Source organism: Ovis aries, chromosome 23, assembly GCF_016772045.2.
Source record: "Ovis aries strain OAR_USU_Benz2616 breed Rambouillet chromosome 23, ARS-UI_Ramb_v3.0, whole genome shotgun sequence".
NCBI classification, from domain to species: Eukaryota; Metazoa; Chordata; class Mammalia; order Artiodactyla; family Bovidae; genus Ovis; species Ovis aries.
Window position 1 is genome coordinate 4,440,053 of NC_056076.1, and position 17,866 is coordinate 4,457,918.

The following is a 17,866-nucleotide window of genomic DNA, read 5'->3' on the forward strand; positions in this document are numbered from 1 at the left end:
TGCCTCCCAGGCCTCCTGCAGATCATCCTTTTTGCATTCAATAGAAACGCGGAGACAGGAATTAGTCAATAATTAATTATGTAAATTTTGCCCTTCACGCTAGGAAACCCTGTGTTAACTCCTGCCTTAGTTTCCCTCCGGAATGCCTTTCCTAGAGGGGAGCCCCCAGCTCAGCCCCTTTCGCTGCTCCACTCCTGTGACCCCCTGCCCTTTGCCTCCTCTGGGTCAGAGTGGCATTGGAATTCCAGCGCCCCAGCTGGTGGGCGCTCTGGGTGTGGATATGATTGTTGGAGCCCATGTGTCCGTGCTGCTGAGAGTCAGGGACAGGCAGGGGTTGAGGCTGTGAGGATTCAGTGGCGGTTCTGTCAGCAGACCTGGGCCGGGCACCTTGCAGCTGGGCCTCAGTCACGTGGTCCATGCAGGGGGGACAGTCGTAGCTGCCACCTCCTGGGTTTGCTGGAAGGGCGAAGTGAGTGCGTGCCTGTGAAGTGCTGAAGCGTGCTCAGGGCTAGTACTCCGAAATGTTAGCTGTTGTTAGGTGTTACTAACCGTCTTCAGTTTTTCCTTGTTGTGTGAGCAGTCCATGTTCATTGTTAAAAAATTAGAATACATGTCAGTCACCACCAGCATTTCTCTGTGTGTGTGTGTACATGTGTATGTATGCGTAAAACTGCATTCTGGTCTTTTCAAAGACAAGCATGTGTGTAAGCTAGGAGGTCGCATTGTGTACCCTTCTTGCTTTCTCCTGTGTTAGACCTTTTCAATTATTGGCGTGAGAAGGCGGCTCTTACTTGGGATGACACCAGGATAACATGAGATCGCTCATGTCCCTCGGCCCTGGGAAGCGTGCATTTCCCGCTAGTGTGTGTCTCTAGGGCTGGTGAGTCTAAAACACTGACCTTCGTGTTGACACTTGAACAGCTGTGAACCGTTCAGCTTGACTTGGTCATGGAAATAACTGGACAACAGTTACTTGACTAGCTGTTAAATCACGTGACCGTTGCTGCGTGTTCCTCTGACGCTCGTGGCAGGTGCGTGGCAGTGTCTCTTCGTTAACACGTTTGTTTCCTCTCCTCCCCCAGTTTTATTTGGATCAGACTCTACTCAGCTGCCTTTTCACCTAAAAGATCTCATTGGAGAGTTGACCCGGCAGAGAAGATGGACTTGTCCGTCAACTTACTGTCAGCGGGGGATAAAGAAGCTGGATATTGGAAGAAAGAGTATCTTACAAAACAGATAGCGTCTGTAAAGGCGGCTCTAGCGCAGGTTCTCAAACCTCTGCACCCCAACACAGGCCTCCCGGTGAAGACCAAGGAGGCCCTTAGGTAGGCCTCGCGTTAGCAAAGAAGGATGGCCTGAGCCCCGAGTACTGTGTATACAGGTTCTACGTGTGGTTTACATGGGGAGGGACTGTTGGATGTTTTCTGGTTTTGTGTATCTATAAAATATGGTATTTTCCCACCCCATATATATGGTCCAGAGGTTTTATGAGGCCTGGTAGTCGGCTCTAATGAAGTGGGAGATTCAAGGCCCTGCTGAGCGGCAGAGCCTTGGCCGTCTTCATCTGTGTGTTGCTGGTTCCTGGCACAGAGCAGCAGTTCCGCGGGTGTTTGTGAGGCGAGGGGACAGGTCCCAGGAGAGAGCTGCCATGGCCTGGAAACGCGGGTCAGGCGTGTGCTAGGAGCTTGGGCTTTTAGGGTTCCAGGTGCTTTAGAGACGACAGGTGGCAGCCTGCGTTTTTACTTCTTGCCACGAGGCAGACCTTCTTGCTCGCTCTTCCATCTTCAGAGTGTCTGGCCTCGGCTGGGTGATCATCCTGAGAGGAGCCGATGGGCGAGAATACACCATGGAGCACGCCGACCTCTCCGTCAACGACTCCTCAGTCACTGTTGCGTGGTACGGCAAGGACTGGCCGCCTCTGGCCACGCTGTCCACCTTGGACCTGTGTGGGGTGACGCCGGTGTTCATGGGCAAGTCCAGAGCCCCCAGCAGGACCAGGTGCGTGTCGCTGTGTGAGGCTGTGTCATGTGGACAATGACACTTAGCCTGCCTTTCGTCATTCAAAAATATCAGTGGTATATTTTGATTTGATTGCATGTCTAAGCCTTCTCTTTCATTCTGGATTGCTGTCGAATAGGAAAAGAAGGGGCTTATCGCGTCGATAAGCTCGTTGTTGTTTAGTTGCTCAGTCGAGTCCGACTCTGCATCCCATGGACTGTAGGTTCGCCAGGCTCCTCTGTCTGTGGGGTGTTCTGGGCAAGAATCCTGGAGTGGGTTGCCTTTTCTTTCTCCAGGGGATCTTCCCACCCAGGGACTGAACCTGCCTCTTTTACGTTGGCAGGAAGGTTCTTTTCCCCTGAGCCATCAGGGAAGCCCTATCTATGGCTTAGGGAATGGTTTTTTTGTGGCAATTTCCTGGAGGATAGGTGGCTGGCTGAGTTTTTTAGCTTTAAAACCATTTTAACACAGAGACATATAAAGCGATTATATTTTCCTTCTTGAGTAAATGATACAGTGATCACAGTTTACGCGTTAGATCGTACAGTCACTATTTTATGTGCTTTTCTGTTGGACTCGGCTAGTCGTGCCATCTTGTGCAGACGGCTTGCAGACCACGCCTCCACATTCTCATCTGTGAAATGGGGTGAGGATGGTTGTGATGTAGTGTTTAGTGTGCATGGCTGCTGTGAAACCACAGGTTTTCACCGTCCAGTGCGCACATCGGGTCTTGCTGCTGCACATACGTCGGGTCTTATGTGTCTTATTGCTGGTGCTTATTGAGTCCTTATTATTATTCCGTAGTGAGGTGGCTGTGCCCTGGGTTCACACTCTCTTCGGCTTTTGGTTTTCCTAAGAACTCGGTCGTGCTGACTTTTCTAAGCTGGATTTTGTCACGTGTGGCCTCCCGAGCTCCTGGCTGTGCGTGTGTGGAAGTGCAGAGGTGGCGGCTGCCTTGTCTGGCACCGCTTCCTCTCCCGCCCCCAGCCCCTCTGACCTCGCAGTGCACTGTTCTCACCGCCCTTCGAGCTGTAGCCCCACCACGGGCTCTCCCAGCCCCTGCCGAGGAAGGTGTTGAGGTCTTACTGCAGCGTCTGCCTTCTGCTCAGTAGAACTGCCTTCTTTCCCGGTGCCCCTGACTACAGAGACGACTGCAGTCTGCAGCCGAGCCGCTTGTCTGTGCCGGCCTCTGGCGCTGGCTGGCTGAGGGCTCTTCCCATGATCACTGGTCCGGCTGTCATGCTGTGAATGGGGGTGTCGTATTCCTAGTGCTAGCGGGTCCAGGCTTTATTGTATTCCGAAAATATGCTTACCACTGTGAAGGAAAACATTGGCATCGCTTCCCCTGGCTATATTAACCGAAGATATTTTGGGAACAGCTACTTTTTCGGAATGGTATCTTTATCTGCGTGACTCTTGAAATTCTACCTGATACCATGGTGGACCCCAGATTTCCTTTCTCCAGTGTTTAGGTTTTATGCACCATGAAATTGTTTTCAGAGAGTGAGTCTGCAGCTTCTGTGCCAGCGTGACTGAACAGTACCTTACTGGCACATCATGAGATTATGTTTATAGGGATGAGGACAGAACAGTTTGCATCAAAGTAAAACGCTCATGAATGTTCATAAATGGATGGTGTTGAATTGTAAACTCACTCAAAGATACTATGTTCCTGAAATTGTCATCCAAGCCAGGAATACCCGATACTGCACAGTGACAGAAAGCTAGAACTCACTGTGAAAATTCATTTAATGTAATTTATTTCCATTAAAACTCACTGAACTTCAGCCAGCATTTATTTGATCAGCGGTGGTGAACAAACTCCGAAAGTGCTTCTCAGGAATCTGTGTTGATCGACACTTTTATTCCAGGTTTGTGAGCAGATGCGTCTATGGTGCAGATATACAAACCCTCGTATGCATCTGCGTGACGGCAAAGGAGAGACACGGTGATTTTTTATTTTGTGTCCTCCATGAGGACTTTGTTTTTAACCAGTGAAAGCCTTCCTTAGTGTTGTGCTGGCTGTGTCACTGGGGATGCTCTGCCTCCCGGATTCCGGAGAAATGTTGGGTCACCGGCAGCCTTAGTTCCTGCGTCAGGGTGAATTGTAAGGCCAAGGCCAATGGGGACTGGCATGGCCTCTGTGGTGTTCATCAAACCGGTCTGGAGCTGTGGTCTGAGGGCTGGGGCGTCAGGCTCCTTTTGGGGTGTTTTCCCAGCCCCGCCCACTTGCATCCACGTTGGCGATGTCATCGCAGTGGCTGCCGCCCCGGAGCTCCTCGCGGTGCCTAGTGCTCCAGGGAGGAGCTCTCCTGTTGTCCCCCGCCCGCCCTCCCTCCAAGGCGGGGGCTGTCTCCCCAGACACAGGTGAAGTCACGCTGTGACGGTGTGCAGGGTTGGAGCTAAGCGTTCAGCTCTGGTTCTCCTAACTCTACATTCGGTCCCCAGCCTGGTGTTCAGCTGCCCCCAGGGTATTCGCCCTTGGGGTGTATTTTTAGATCGCTGCCTCACACCCACGCTCACCTAACCTGTGTGGTTCTTAGTGCAAGAAGCCGGGTGAGGGGCTCAGGTGGTCAGGTAGCCATGGATGGGTCTGGTTTCCATGCTTACAGCCCCTCTGCTTTCAAAGAGTGCACAGTGGAACACCCTGATTTTTACATGCTTCTGCCTAACGAACATCTGAACACCTGTCACCAGCTGGCGTGTGCCTTAGGTGCTGGAGGGCCCCCCGCTCCTTGGAGAGTTCCCTCTGATGGCAGCTGAGCTGTGTCAACCAGCCGCTGAGCGCTCCTCTCCCTCCCGGTTTCCCGGATTGCCTCCGGGAAGGACAGACACCTCCGTCCACTGCGGTGGAGCGGATAGCGTGGTTTCCTTCTGTTGATCTGCGTGTCAGAGCTGTGTTCTGCACGTGGGAGTTACTTACTCTCAGACTCTCAATCCTAACAGAGTTCACGCTGCATCTCGTTCATGAAAACCCTTGTGATTTTGGTTTAAATCTGTTTTCTGACATTAACAATTTCCACTATTTCTGAGTTGTTCTTGATAATAACTTGAAGAGGTGACTCTGCTTTCAGGTAGCCCAGTGGACTGCTCCTTTTTTGCCATTTAAGGGAGAAGGAAATGGCAACCCACTCCAGTGTTCTTGCGTGGAGAATCCCAGGGACAGGGGAGCCTGGTGGGCTCCCGTCTATGGGGTTGCACAGAGTCGGACACGACTGAAGCGACTTAGCAGCAGCAGCAGCAGCAAGGGATTTCATCTGCGTTACTGAGGGCCGCACTTTGAGGCTCTGCTCCTGGTGGCGATGGTGTCCAGGCTCGTGAGGACGGTCCTTCCCCTCGCCCCGGGTGATGCTGCTGCTCACTGCAGCGAGGGCAGGGGCTGGGGAGAATGCTGGGCTTACCTGGTTTGCCTTTTATTTATGCAGGTTGTCTCTCCCTAGGAGCTTCCTGTGCATGGTTAGAGGTTCCTAGAAGTCTTTCTAGATGCACTGAAGAGCGTCGGCAGCACGGGCCAGCCAACACTCATGTTCCTCTCTGCTTTCTTTGGCATGACGTTCAAAGACCCCGATGGCATTCTCTGATCACCAAGTACCAGCTGAGCCAGCTGACCGAGTCCAGCGCAGTGGGCGGCGACAGGCTGATGCGGGTCTTCTGCCTGCCCCCCGGCCTGGTGGTGGGGCTCTGGAAGGTGAGCCCAGCACACACCTGCCCTGCAGCCCCCCGTCCATACCCCCGTCGCTGCCCTCGCGCGTGGGGCGGAGGGTGCGGTCCCTGCTGCCCCCTCACGACTCCACATTCCCACCCGGGGCCCTGCTGCTGCCCGCACCCACGGCACGAGCCCTTCCTGCCCGCGCGCTGGGGTCCCGTCACCCTGTGATTTCCCAGGACGCCCTTTCCCCTCAAGCTAGTCCACACTCCCGCCTGCCGCTCCTTCACGCCCTTCCTCTGCGGAAGCTTCTTCCTGCCCATTTCACCCCGGGTGCTCACCGGTGTCTCTGCTCATGGCGGGGGAGCAGCCCCCCAGGCGTTTCCTCTCCCTGGGGTGGTTTCCAGTCTACCAGCTCCTTCTCATCCCTTGGGCGGTAGTGGCAGCGAGGGGCGACAGTGTCCTGCTCCCCACGGGGCCAGGCCGGCTCGCCCCTGTGGCTGCGGCCTGTGAACAAGCTGATTGTGGAACAGTTCACACGTGTTCACGATGGCGAGGCAGCGTCCAGGCCCCACGCCAGACTCCAGACCGCTTCTTGCCTCGTCCTGCCGTGGCCTCTGCTCTTCCTCCCACCCTCCCTCCGCACACGGCGACTGTGGACCAGGCCACACGTGGCTTGTTCCGGGCTCGTGAGTTGTCCACCTGGGCTGGCCGCACAGACGCCAGGACTCTGGCTGACCCCATGGTGGAGGTCTCACCGGCGTCCTCTTCATCTCTGAAAAGCCTTCGAAACAACCTGGAATTAACTGTATATTCTCACAGTCAGCATATGTCACAGGGCACTCTGATGAGTGCTGGGGTGTCAATGCTTCTGGTTCCACACGCTGTGTGTCTCGGGTGCCTTGTGGTCCTGCCGTCACTATGACGTCTTAAGTCTTATCAGGCAGTGACAGTGAGTTAGCGCTGCGGGGTCTTAGATGGTAAGAAACCACATCTCTCTGTGATGCATGTGCTGTGATCAGAAACAGCGACCCTGTGAACAGTGAAAGTATCTCTGCCGACGCATGTCTTCTTTTAATTGCCTTTGCAGAGGGAGGAGGAGCTGGCGTTCGTTATGGCAAATCTGCATCTCCACCGCCTCGTGGAGAGGAGCATGCTGGGGTCGCCTGCGGTGTACGTATCGCTGTGCGGTGTGTGCAGTTTTGTACAGTCAGCGTAAGGGAGTCTGCGGTGAAAGCGTCCTAACATTCCAAGAATAGCTTCAAAGATACCGTGTTTTTAATCAGTAGCCACAAGCCGACGGCGTAATGACGCAGCTGTTGCCAACAGTCATGGGGTCACCTGCGAGTGGCCTCCGCTGCGCTCGTTAGGGCTCAGGCTGGCGCGCCTTGCGGGACGCGGCCTGTAGATCAGGGCAGCGCCTCGCAGAGATGAGGTTCGAGCACACTGAGACGCTGCACGCTCTTGGTGCTGCTCTGCTTGCTCGTATCGGGACAGCAGGCCGACGTGGCCCCTGGGGTCTGAGCTCCAGGCCTGTGCTGTGCTTGGTCGGGACAGCACGCCTGTTAATGGACCTCAGGTCAGCGTGTGGGCCGTGCTTTCCATTTCTCCACTTCTCTCACCCCCCGGGGCCAAGGCACCCACATACCGACCTGGAAAGCTCCTGCGTGCTTCTCCGTTGGGTGCGTTAGCTGCTGACGTGTTTCTTCCTGGATGAAGCCTCGTTCATCGTAGCTCTGGGTCTCCTCCCGGCGATCCCTGAGCTGCTGGTCTGTTGCCGGTGCGTCTTCCTGCCGCGCATTCACCCGCTGAATGCTGAGACCACCTGAAGCAGAGCTGCTGTCCAGGGCGGGTCCCAGCCACGTTCTGTTGTGGTGGTCCGGGGGTGCCCAGGGAACACACGTTTTTGCCCGTTTGTATAGAAGTAGAGAAAAGGAACATGCCCTTCTGAGCCAGTGGTATTGAACCCTGTCGGGAATCCACAGAGGGCTGGCGGCAGCTGCTGTCTTGAAGGGCTGTTCATTTTCTGGGGAGTCTTTCCCGTCAGAACGTCTTGCCTCTGAGGCTAACATTCGCACGTGTGTATGTTTCGCTCCTCAGCCCCTACGAGCTGCCTCCGCACACACCCGTCTCGGATGACAGCCCCGAGCGTGGACTGCACGGCTACAGGCTCCACGTGGACATGCACAGTGGGGGCGTGTCCTGCCTCTGCGGCTCCTTTCGCAATCTCTCCGCCAGCAAAGGTGAAGTTCCCTGAGTTTGAGTGTTTGTTTCAGTGTGAAATTCAAAGTCTGGAGAGGCATGGGGACCACTTTTTATACCCGAGTTAAGGCCCGCTGAGTGACCAGTACCCGTGTCTGTCCTGGCCCTGCGCGCCCTCTCCCCCCGCAGACCCCTTATCACAGGCTGTGGGGCTTCTGGGCCAGCCCCGCTCGCAGTTGCTGGCTCTGGCTCCATCATCACATCCCCCTTCTCTACCTTCTGGAATATTCTCTGCTCACCCTTTCCACTGGTACCTGGTGCTTTGCCCCACCACGTGCCCCTTCTCTCACCCCGACTTCTTCCTTCTCAAAGGAGTGTGGTGAATGTGGTGGTTGCCCCCACAGGCCCAGTGTGGGGTGTGCCCAGGGTGAAGGCAGAGGAGCCCAGGCAGCGGTGGACGGGAGGCAGAGACCATCACCCGGGGGTGGGGGTGATGCAGGGGATGATGCCCTGGTTCTGACTGTTCCCGCCTGGTGTCGTTCCGGGGTGGGGGTGATGCAGGGGATGATGCCCTGGTTCTGGCTGTTCCCGCCTGGTGTCGTTCTGGGGTGGGGGTGATGCAGGGGATGATGCCCTGGTTCTGACTGTTCCCGCCTGGTGTCGTTCCGGGGTGGGGGTGATGCAGGCGCCTGCCCTGGTTCTGGCTGTTCCCGCCTGGTGTCGTTCTGGGGTGGGGGTGATGCAGGCGCCTGCCCTGGTTCTGACTGTTCCCGCCTGGTGTCGTTCTGGGGTGGGGGTGATGCAGGGGATGATGCCCTGGTTCTGACTGTTCCCGCCTGGTGTCGTTCCGGGGTGGGGGTGATGCAGGGGATGATGCCCTGGTTCTGACTGTTCCCGCCTGGTGTCGTTCTGGGGTGGGGGTGATGCAGGGGATGATGCCCTGGTTCTGGCTGTTCCCGCCTGGTGTCGTTCCGGGGTGGGGGTGATGCAGGCGCCTGCCCTGGTTCTGACTGTTCCCGCCTGGTGTCGCTCCTTGTATCCTGTAAACTTGAGCTTCGGTGTATAGACTTGCATAGACTCAAGCTTCACACTGGTTGTAAGAATATTTTATAGGGGAACATTACATATTTCATTTCTGAATGTCCTGTTCCCCCAGATTCTTCCACCTGATGGATTTGACATCCATTAATACTCCCTGCCTGGGCGTCCCAGGTGGCGCTAGTGGCTAAGAATCCACCCCCCAGTGCAGGAGATGAGAGGCTTGGGTTTGATCCCTGAGTCAGGAAGATCCCCTGAAGGAGGGAACGGCAACCCCTCCCAGGATTCTTGGCTGGAAAATCCCATGGACAGAGAAGCGTGGTGGACTGCAGTCCATGGGGTCACCAAGAGTTGGACGCGACTGAAGCAACTCAGCAGTGTTAGCAATACTCCCTGCCTACATCGTCTTTTTGGAGTTTAGAAAACAGTGATTTTAAAATTGCGTCATTCTGTCTGCAGTTATTAGCCGAGCTCTTGTAGAGAACGTTTTCCCTCATCAACTGGGTGACTTCCTGTAATGTCAGGGTAAATGCTTTAATCCTTTCTCTCTTAACCACCAGTTTGCAGATTACGAAATTGATATATTTATCACCGGCCATGGTAGAAACAGCTCTGAGGGCACTCTCTCCTGCCTTCCTTGTTTCGTGTCACTTTGGACTCTTGGGTTATTAAGTACTCAGTAATTTATAATCAGTTACAGACGTTATTCTTTGTAAAGCTAAAATTGCGCCCAGTTTGGTCAGTGGGATGGACTTCAGGTCGGCTTCTCTGCCTGTTCATACACCTTCCTTCTTCTCTGAGTCATCTTTGCATTTGTCCTAAGAAGATTTCTAGGCTTTTCTCTGCGTGTTGGCACTTTTATTACAATTATGAAGAATGTATATGTTAACCTAGGGTGAGTTGACATCTTTGTTGTTTATTTGTCCCCCCTCCCCCAAGTATGGAATGTCTTTCAGTTTGTTCAAAAATACTTTTCTGTCTTTTTGGAATGTATCAGAATTTTCTTCATACGAATTTTGCACATTTCTTAAGATTGTTAGTAACCGTCTCCTCTGTTGCTTTTGCTGTATCTTCCAACTCTTTTTTAAATGTCTTTGTGTGGTTTTGGTCTCAGGTCACTGCTGATCTCATAGAATGAGTTGGGAAATATTCCCAACTCTTGAATTTTTTAGAGGGTTTTGGATAGAATTGGCAGTATTTTTTTCTGAAGTGGTTGGTGGAATTCACCTTTGAAGCCATCAAGGCCTGGAGCTTGCTTTGTGGGAAGGTTTTTAGCTACATTGTCAATTTCCTTTATAGCTGTAGGGCTTGTTTAGGTTATCTGTTTTCTTCTTGTGTGAGCTTTGGTATTTTGTGTCTTTCAAGTTATCTGCGTAAATATAAAGATTGATGAGTGGGTTCATTGGTGGGTGGGGTTCATCAACAGAAGAACAAGTCCGCTTCTTCCTTTGTAAATTTCTCCATGAATGTTTACAGGATGACGAGTACTTAAATCCATTGTTTTACTGGTGGTTTAGTCACTAAATCATGTCCCATTCTTGCGACCCTGTGGACTGTAGCCCACCAGGCTCCTTTGTCTATGGCATTTTCCAGGCAAGAATACTGGAGTGGGTTGCCATTTCCTTTTCCAGGGGATCTTCCCCAACCAGGGACTGAACCTGGTCTTCTGCCCTGCATGTAAGTCTCCTGCATTGCAGGCAGGTTCTTTACTGACCAAGCCACCAGGGAAGCCTGGTCCATCATTTTATTAGAGATTATAAAACGGTGATTCCTTAATTGTATCATTCCTTCTTCATCTATTATTAGCATTTGATAAAGAATGGTTTTTTTTTGTCAATTATTGTTACCATGAAATATAAATAATACAGGAAAGGCGTGATACATGCTTGATTCTTTCTTGATTTATATACAGCGTATTAATTTATGCTGTAATAGTCTTTGAAGATGACTTATAAGTTTTCTGCGCTCAGTTGCTCAGTCCTGTCTGACTCTTTGTGACCCCATGGACTGGAGCCCACCATGCTCCTCTGTCCATGGAATGTTCCAGGTAAGAATACTGGAGTGGGTTGCCATTTCCTTCTCAAGTGAGGTATTATTGTTAATTCATGGATTGAAAAAACAGAGGTTATTTTAGTCCATTGGAAGCCATTGTTTTTATTATTACTGTGATGTTCAGACTGTCCTGTCCTGGGGCATCTGCTTCTGCTCTTCTGACATGACTCTTCCCCTTTGGTAACTTGCTTGCGTTCTAACAGGATGAGATGCTCCAAGCTCATGTTGTCTGTTTCCCACCCAGACCTGGACTTGGCCATTTCCCCAGGACCTCTGTTTCCTTTTATTTCTCACTATAGACTGTGGCTTTTAGAGATCATAATCTATATCCTAAGGACGCCTGTTGCTCTTGGGTTTTCATCTCTTCTAGGGTTTTCACTGGGCAGAGCTATGAGGTTTGTTGACTTTATAATATGTAGAAATAAATTATGCATTCATTTAAATCAAAGACCTTGGGGTTTTTAATTCACCTATCATTTTTATATACTTATATCTCTTTTCCTATGCTGAAAGTCTTTGTTCTAAACAACATCAAAATATATAAAATTTCAACCCCCCCCCCCCCCGCCCCGAATACTGATATTAGTAATAACCTATTGCATGTTAGGGCTTTCCTTTTAGCTCAGTCAGTAAAGAATCTGCCTGCAATGCCAGAGACCTGGGTTTGATTCCTAGGTGGGGGTTTGATTCCTGGGGAAGGAAATGGCGCCCACTCCAGTGTTCTTGCCTGGAGTAATTCCACAGACAGAGGAGCCTGGCAGGTTACAGTCTATGAGGTCGCAAGAGTCGGACACGATTGAGTGACTAAGCACACATTACGTGTTACTTTAAGATTTTCCTTGTGGCTTTTTATGTGCTTAAGATATGTATATCACCTTAGAAAAAGTTAAGTCACCTAAAATAATTCTGCTCTGTGTGGTTTGCTATCACCTTGATATATGATTAGGGTGATTTGTTTCAGTTGACTTTATTTTTCAGGATTGCTTTGCTTCTGTTTTTACATTAAGAAATTACATACCACATTTATATGGTCCAAAGTTGAAGTTGTAAAACGATGTAGTTTACTTCTGCCCTGTCTCTTCACTTCTGTTCTTTCCCTCCCTCCAAAGGTAATCCTTCATATTAGTCCGAAGTTTGTTCTTTCAATGTTTCATTTTGAATACATAATGCTATATATTAATATATTCATATTTCTCCCAATTTTTAAAATATGACATACTAGACTCCCTTTGAAGTTCCTTCATTTTTTCCAATTAATAATTTATTCTGAAGATTAGTTTTTAAAATAAGATACAGGTCTTTCTCTTTTTCTCCTTCCCCAATAGCTCAGTTGGTAAAGAATCCACCTGCAGTGCAGGAGACCCTGGTTCAATTCCTGGGTCAGGAAGATCTGCTGGAGAAGGAATAGGCTACCCACTCCAGTATTCTTGGGCTTCCCTTGTGGCTCAGCTGGTAAAGAATCTGCCTGCAATGCGGAAGGCCTGGGTCCTATCCCTGGGTTGGGAAGATCCCCTAGAGAAGGGAAAGGCTACCCACTCCAGATTCTGGCCTGGAGAATCCCGTGGACTGTATAAGCCCATGCAAAGAATCGGACATGACTGAGCGACTTTCACTTGTTAATGTCTTTTTCTGTGGTTTCCAGCCTTTGCTGTTAGTGGTTTAGTGAATGTAAAGTGAATAGCCTTGTTCACATATCACTTCATGTCTTGTCAGCTTGTCTTTGGGAGACTTTCTTAGAATTGCTAGCTCAAAGAGTACATTGCAAATATAATATTGAAAGATACTGGCAAATTCCCCTTTGTGAGAGTATTTCCAACTTAATGGGGAATTAAGTTAGTAAAATATGTCGTCACTAAGTACAGTTCTTCTAGGTTTTTGTTACATGTCCTCGAGTTGAGTTTCTTTCTATTCCTGGATTTGTTGGATTTTTTACAAAAATCAGGAATAATTATTAAATGTTATGAAATACGTTTGGGCAACTATTGATGGTATGATTTCTTCTCCTTTACACTATTAACATAGTAAATTTCATTAATACATCTTCTGTGGGAAGGTTAACATCCTAGAGTCCCTAAGACAAGCTCCTCTTCTCATATATGTGCTTATTTTAAAAATACTAGTTTCAGTTATTTGGCTTTTAGTATTTTCCATTTAAACTCAAACTATAGTTTTCAGTTTTTTATGTTTTAAGTTTGTTTCGTTTTCAGTCATAAGAAAGTTTTCTACTTTTAACTGAATCAGTTTAAGGTTTATATAATTTCCTAGAAATCATCTATTTGGGGCTTTATTTTGATCTTTTCCTAGCTTTTTGAGTTGACTGCTTAGATTGTTTAACTTTCAGGTTTTCTTTTCTTTATTTTTCCCCCCCAGTTCCCTTTATGCCCAGAATCTTGGACTCTCAAGGTTGGAAGGAATTGAAAGGTGATCTAAAGAATGATCTCTTCTGGGCTTGAATTTGCTATGCCCAGAAACAGCTCACCTGCCTTTTTTTCTGCTTTTCTTTGAGCCCAAAGTAGTTTCTCTGTCCGTCCACCCACTTGCCTTGATTCTGTTATTTAAAAGAGAGAATGAAATCTCATCCCTTTTCTTGATACGTGCCATGGAGGGGCTGCTAACGTGCGCACCTGTTCCCAGGGCGCCATGTGCATGCCCGGGGCTGCGGCTGGCAGAGCGCTTGGTCTCGCGCTGCAGGTTTCCAGCCCCGGGTCCTCGGGTGCCCTTCGCGTCCCGCCTTCCCGGCCTGACACGGTCTCTCTCCTCCAGGGGCTGGGCCGAGGTCCGTGTCGGGGGTGCTGCTGGGACTTCAGAGGAGAGGACTGCCCGCACCTCGTTGTCAGGGAACACCGCGTCCTGTTGACTGCGCTCTGTGTGCGTCCCTCATGCCCGAGCTGTGCCCTCGATTATGATGAGGACAGGACGAGGGTGGCAGAGAACCCGGGTGGGCCCTCGTCACAGGTGCCTGCCGCACGCTTCGTGCCTGTGTTAGTCTTCATGGCAAGCCTGTGGGCTGGGCACTGTGGCCCCTCCCGGGTTACTGCTGGAGCGGCTGAAGCTTGTGCTGGGAGTGCTCCCTCCGGCTGCACCCTGGGCTGACTGCGGAGCCCAGGGTCTCAAGCACTTGGCTGCTGTCTCCTGTATGCTGTGCTGTGTAAGCACACTCTGCAGCGCTGTGCTTCTAGGGTGTGCTTTCTCCCGTGTGACTCTGTCTTTTCAAGGCGGTGGGCTCGCAAGGGTGTCAGGTGGGGGCCCTTCTCTGCCAGAACGCTGACATACCCTGAGAAGGTGAGATGATTGTTAGGACACGAAGGAGGCTGAGTAAAAGAGAATGGGAGCCTGTGATGGGAGCAATTCAATTCGCCTTTCATCTGTTGTTTTCCCCGTAAGGGACATTTTCCCCATAAGGCTTCACACGACACTCTTGCGTGTTTCCTCTGCCTGTCGTTCCGCGATGCGGACCAGCAGAGGGCGCCGTTGCCATCAGAGTCGTCATCTCTCTTTGCCAGAGTACAAACCCAGAGGTCCTCTAAGTTTTTGAGAAATGCACTTGTGGTTCCAGGTGGTATATTTAGTCAATTCCAGCTCTGTCATTGCGGGAGGGGATGACAGCACAGTGCCCCCATCAAGGATAAATGTTTTATCCTCGTAGCCCTAGAATTGCAGGGCGCTGAGCAGCCTGGCCTGGCTGCAGAGGCAGTCTGCAGAAGGCAGTGGCAAGACCTTGGCAGCTCACACCTCCTTCCTCCAGACCCTTGCGGTTTTTCTTTTTCTTTGACTTTGCTCTGTATCCTCTCGCAGTAATAAATCTTAGCTATTAAGACAGCTATGCCCTGAGTCCTGTGAGTCTTCCCAGTAGATCCTCTGGGTCTTGGGGACCCAGTGCCAACCCATCTACCCACATCTACAAAAGTACAGAAGTCATAACATGCCCAGGGAAACCCAGGAACCCCTCCCAGGGCCATGCAGTTACACACGAGTCGTGACTCCACCTGCCGAGTGCTGTCTGCCTGAGAAGCATGTTGGAGCCTCAGCGCCTAGGGCTCTTACTGGGGCTGGCCACGTGGCACCCTCTGCCAGCCTCACCCACATTCCAGACTGCCAGGAGGAAAAGTATTCAGCATGGATCATGTTGTCGGTACAGACTGTTCAGTCAGAGAGGAATGGTGAGGTAGGAATCCTCCCGAAACCTGTCTCCAGACCTCAGCTTTCTAAGGGTAGACTGTCTCAGGATGCGAGTGCAGTTCACCCAGTGGAAGAGCAGACAGGGAGAGGTCCAGTCGTGTCTTTGAAGTGTAAATGGAGCCTGAAAAAGAGCATGTTCAGCAGTGCAAAGTATGAAAGAATGTGTATTTTTTGATCTTAGTATCAAGCTAATTATTACCAATTTTCAGAAGCTGGAGGAAAAAGATTTTGCACAGTACAGCATGTTGAGACTTTTTATCAGTGTTGAGAGGGAGAGTGATGGTAAAGAGGCCGAGGAAGAGAATTTTTAAATAACAAAGTATGCTGCTAGTGTCATTTATTTGAGTTGTTACAAAATGCTTTAAAAAATGAATGGCTTTTTCCTTTTATGGGATTTGAGAATTCTGAATATGTGGACATTTGTAAAAAAACAAAAATCACCCAAGGACAACTCTTGTTTCTCTTTTGGTTCATTTTCAAATCTAGAGCTATGTTTATATTTGCGGACCACACTGTGGGAGCAGTGCCTGCTTTTCCCCCCTGTCACTAAATAGCCTTTGAAAAATTAGACTTTGGGAAGTTGTATGACAACCTGTGTTTGGTTTTATCATGCTTTATTGACCTCCTCTCCTTCTGTTGGGCATTTAGGTCTCCTTTTCCATGATTATACCACTATTATCACGAGCATTATTTTGAAAAATGTTTGGTAATTTGAGAGGTGAAAATGACATCTGATTGTTTTAAATTTGCGAACGTTGAATGTATATCAAGGGTTTGGAATAACAGACGTGTCTGAAGATTATCTGAAGATAATTATCTGAGAAAATTAGCAAAGCCGTGTGTATTGACAGTTTTAAAAGGCCTGTGGACTGTGGCTGAGTTGGCGGTTACTGGAGCAGCTGTCGGGCTGCTTAGGGCACCTAAGCCGCTCGAGCTGCAGTGGTCAGGTGAGAAAGGAAGTGAGGCGTGTCCAGGAGACGGGGCTATGCCAGTGCTGGCTGGTTTTCATATTTCTTTCCTAACTGAATTTCCAGTTTGTGTTTGATGGGTCCCACTGTTTTAAATGTTTACTAGGCCTATATGAGTTATATTGGTTGCAAATATTTTCGACATTTTGTCTTCTTTTGCCTTCTAAATTTTGTACATGTTGTTTTGGATTCCCCACCCCCACCCCCCCCCAAGTGTTATTGTTGTTGTTGTTGTTTTAAAATATTTATTTATTTTGGCAGGTCTTAAATGCGGCATGAGGAATCTTGAGTTGCAGCATGTAGGGTCTAGATCCCTCACCAGGGATCAAATCCTGGCTCCCTGCTTTGGGAGTGCGGAGTCTTAGCCGCTGGACCACCAGAGAAGGTCCCACTAAAAAACTGTTCATTGTATATAATCAGTCCTTTTTTTCTTGTTGTTTCCTCCAAGATTTTTACACGTAAAAAGTACCCACTTGGCAAGGCCAGGCGGACATCCGCCTCTGTTCCCTTTTGATGATCTCCCTTCCTTTTGTAAACCCAGGCTTCCCTCGTGGCTCAGCTGGTAAAGAATCTGCCTGCAATGCGGGAGGCCTGGGCTCATCCCCGGGCTGGGAACACGGCCACAGGCAGCCTGCAGTTCCCTGCCTTCCCACAAGGGCTCCTTCTTTGCTATGGGTCGGGCCCCTCTCCCTGTGACTCTACCAGGCAGGAAGTTCCTCCAGGCTTTACTTGTGGATTTTGTTACAAAAATGTGTCCTTCTCCCAGGGTAACGTTTCTTACCAATAAACTTTTATCGAAAATGTCTCAGTTATTTCCATCCATTTATGCTTTCAGATATATTTAAAATAATCGCTCGGCCAGATTTTAAGTGTCTTATTTGGATTTTGATCAGATTTGTATTGAATGTGTACATTAATTTGGAAGGGATTGATGCGGTTTCATTCAGGGCTCTGGACCTTCTGTTTAAGTTTTCTTCCCTGTCCTTAGGAGAAATGTTTGTCACGTAGGTCTTTTACCTTGCTCGACTCATTTTTGTGTTATTGTGAGTGAATACGCTGAGGTTATGTTTCTGTTACTAGATTTGTTTTATATCCTTTGGAGATTTTGTGATGTGCTTTTCATTAAAATGCTGATTAAATAATAAATAGTACCATACTCTGTAAGGTGCAGTAGAAAACACTGAGGGATCTGAAGGAAGTTATGGGCCTGAGAAACTTTTCACTCTACAAAAAAGTAGGGTTGTTCATCTCTTGAGGAGCAGAAACTATTTAGCCCAGATAACCTCTTTTTAAGAAATTCTACATTAAATTTTTTATGGTTTGTTTGAGATATGTTTCTTACATAATATGTTACCCCATTTTTATTGGTTGTAATTCCAAAAATAGATAGTTTTTTGTTTCCTCTGTTCCTTGATACTGATTACTTTCTGTGTTTCTAGGTCAAATTATCCTCTCTCAACATTTATGGTAACAGGAAGGCATTAGAAATTGTTTTGTCGTTTCTAGGTGGTGATTATCTTGAAAATTAGAGCAGATAATTTGTATAGCATCTTCGTCAGTGGTGGTGCTTACCTTTTCCCTGGTTTGCACATTCGGTGGCCCGTTATGAACAAATTGGCGCTACAGAATGCTGTCCACATGGCAGGAGAACACAGACCTCCATGCATTTCACATCACGGCTCATTGGGAGCCAGTGGTCTTTTCCCTGAAGCGGGACAGGGGATGTGGTTTGTGGGGCCCAGCATAAAATGGAACTTCGAGGCTCCTTGTGAGAAAATTATTC

At 49.4% G+C, this 17,866-nt stretch overlaps 1 protein-coding gene across 1 annotated transcript in view; it reads left to right on the forward strand.

Moving 5' to 3' along the window:
- The window catches only part of FBXO15 (F-box protein 15), a 35,368-nt gene that overhangs the window by 9,921 nt on the left and 7,581 nt on the right, over positions 1-17,866 (forward strand). The window contains exons 4-8 of the mRNA XM_027960800.2: positions 1,083-1,325; positions 1,789-1,998; positions 5,560-5,686; positions 6,735-6,817; positions 7,745-7,887. Coding sequence (XP_027816601.2) covers positions 1,083-1,325; positions 1,789-1,998; positions 5,560-5,686; positions 6,735-6,817; positions 7,745-7,887 — 806 coding nt within the window. The remainder of the gene's footprint in view (positions 1-1,082; positions 1,326-1,788; positions 1,999-5,559; positions 5,687-6,734; positions 6,818-7,744; positions 7,888-17,866) is intronic.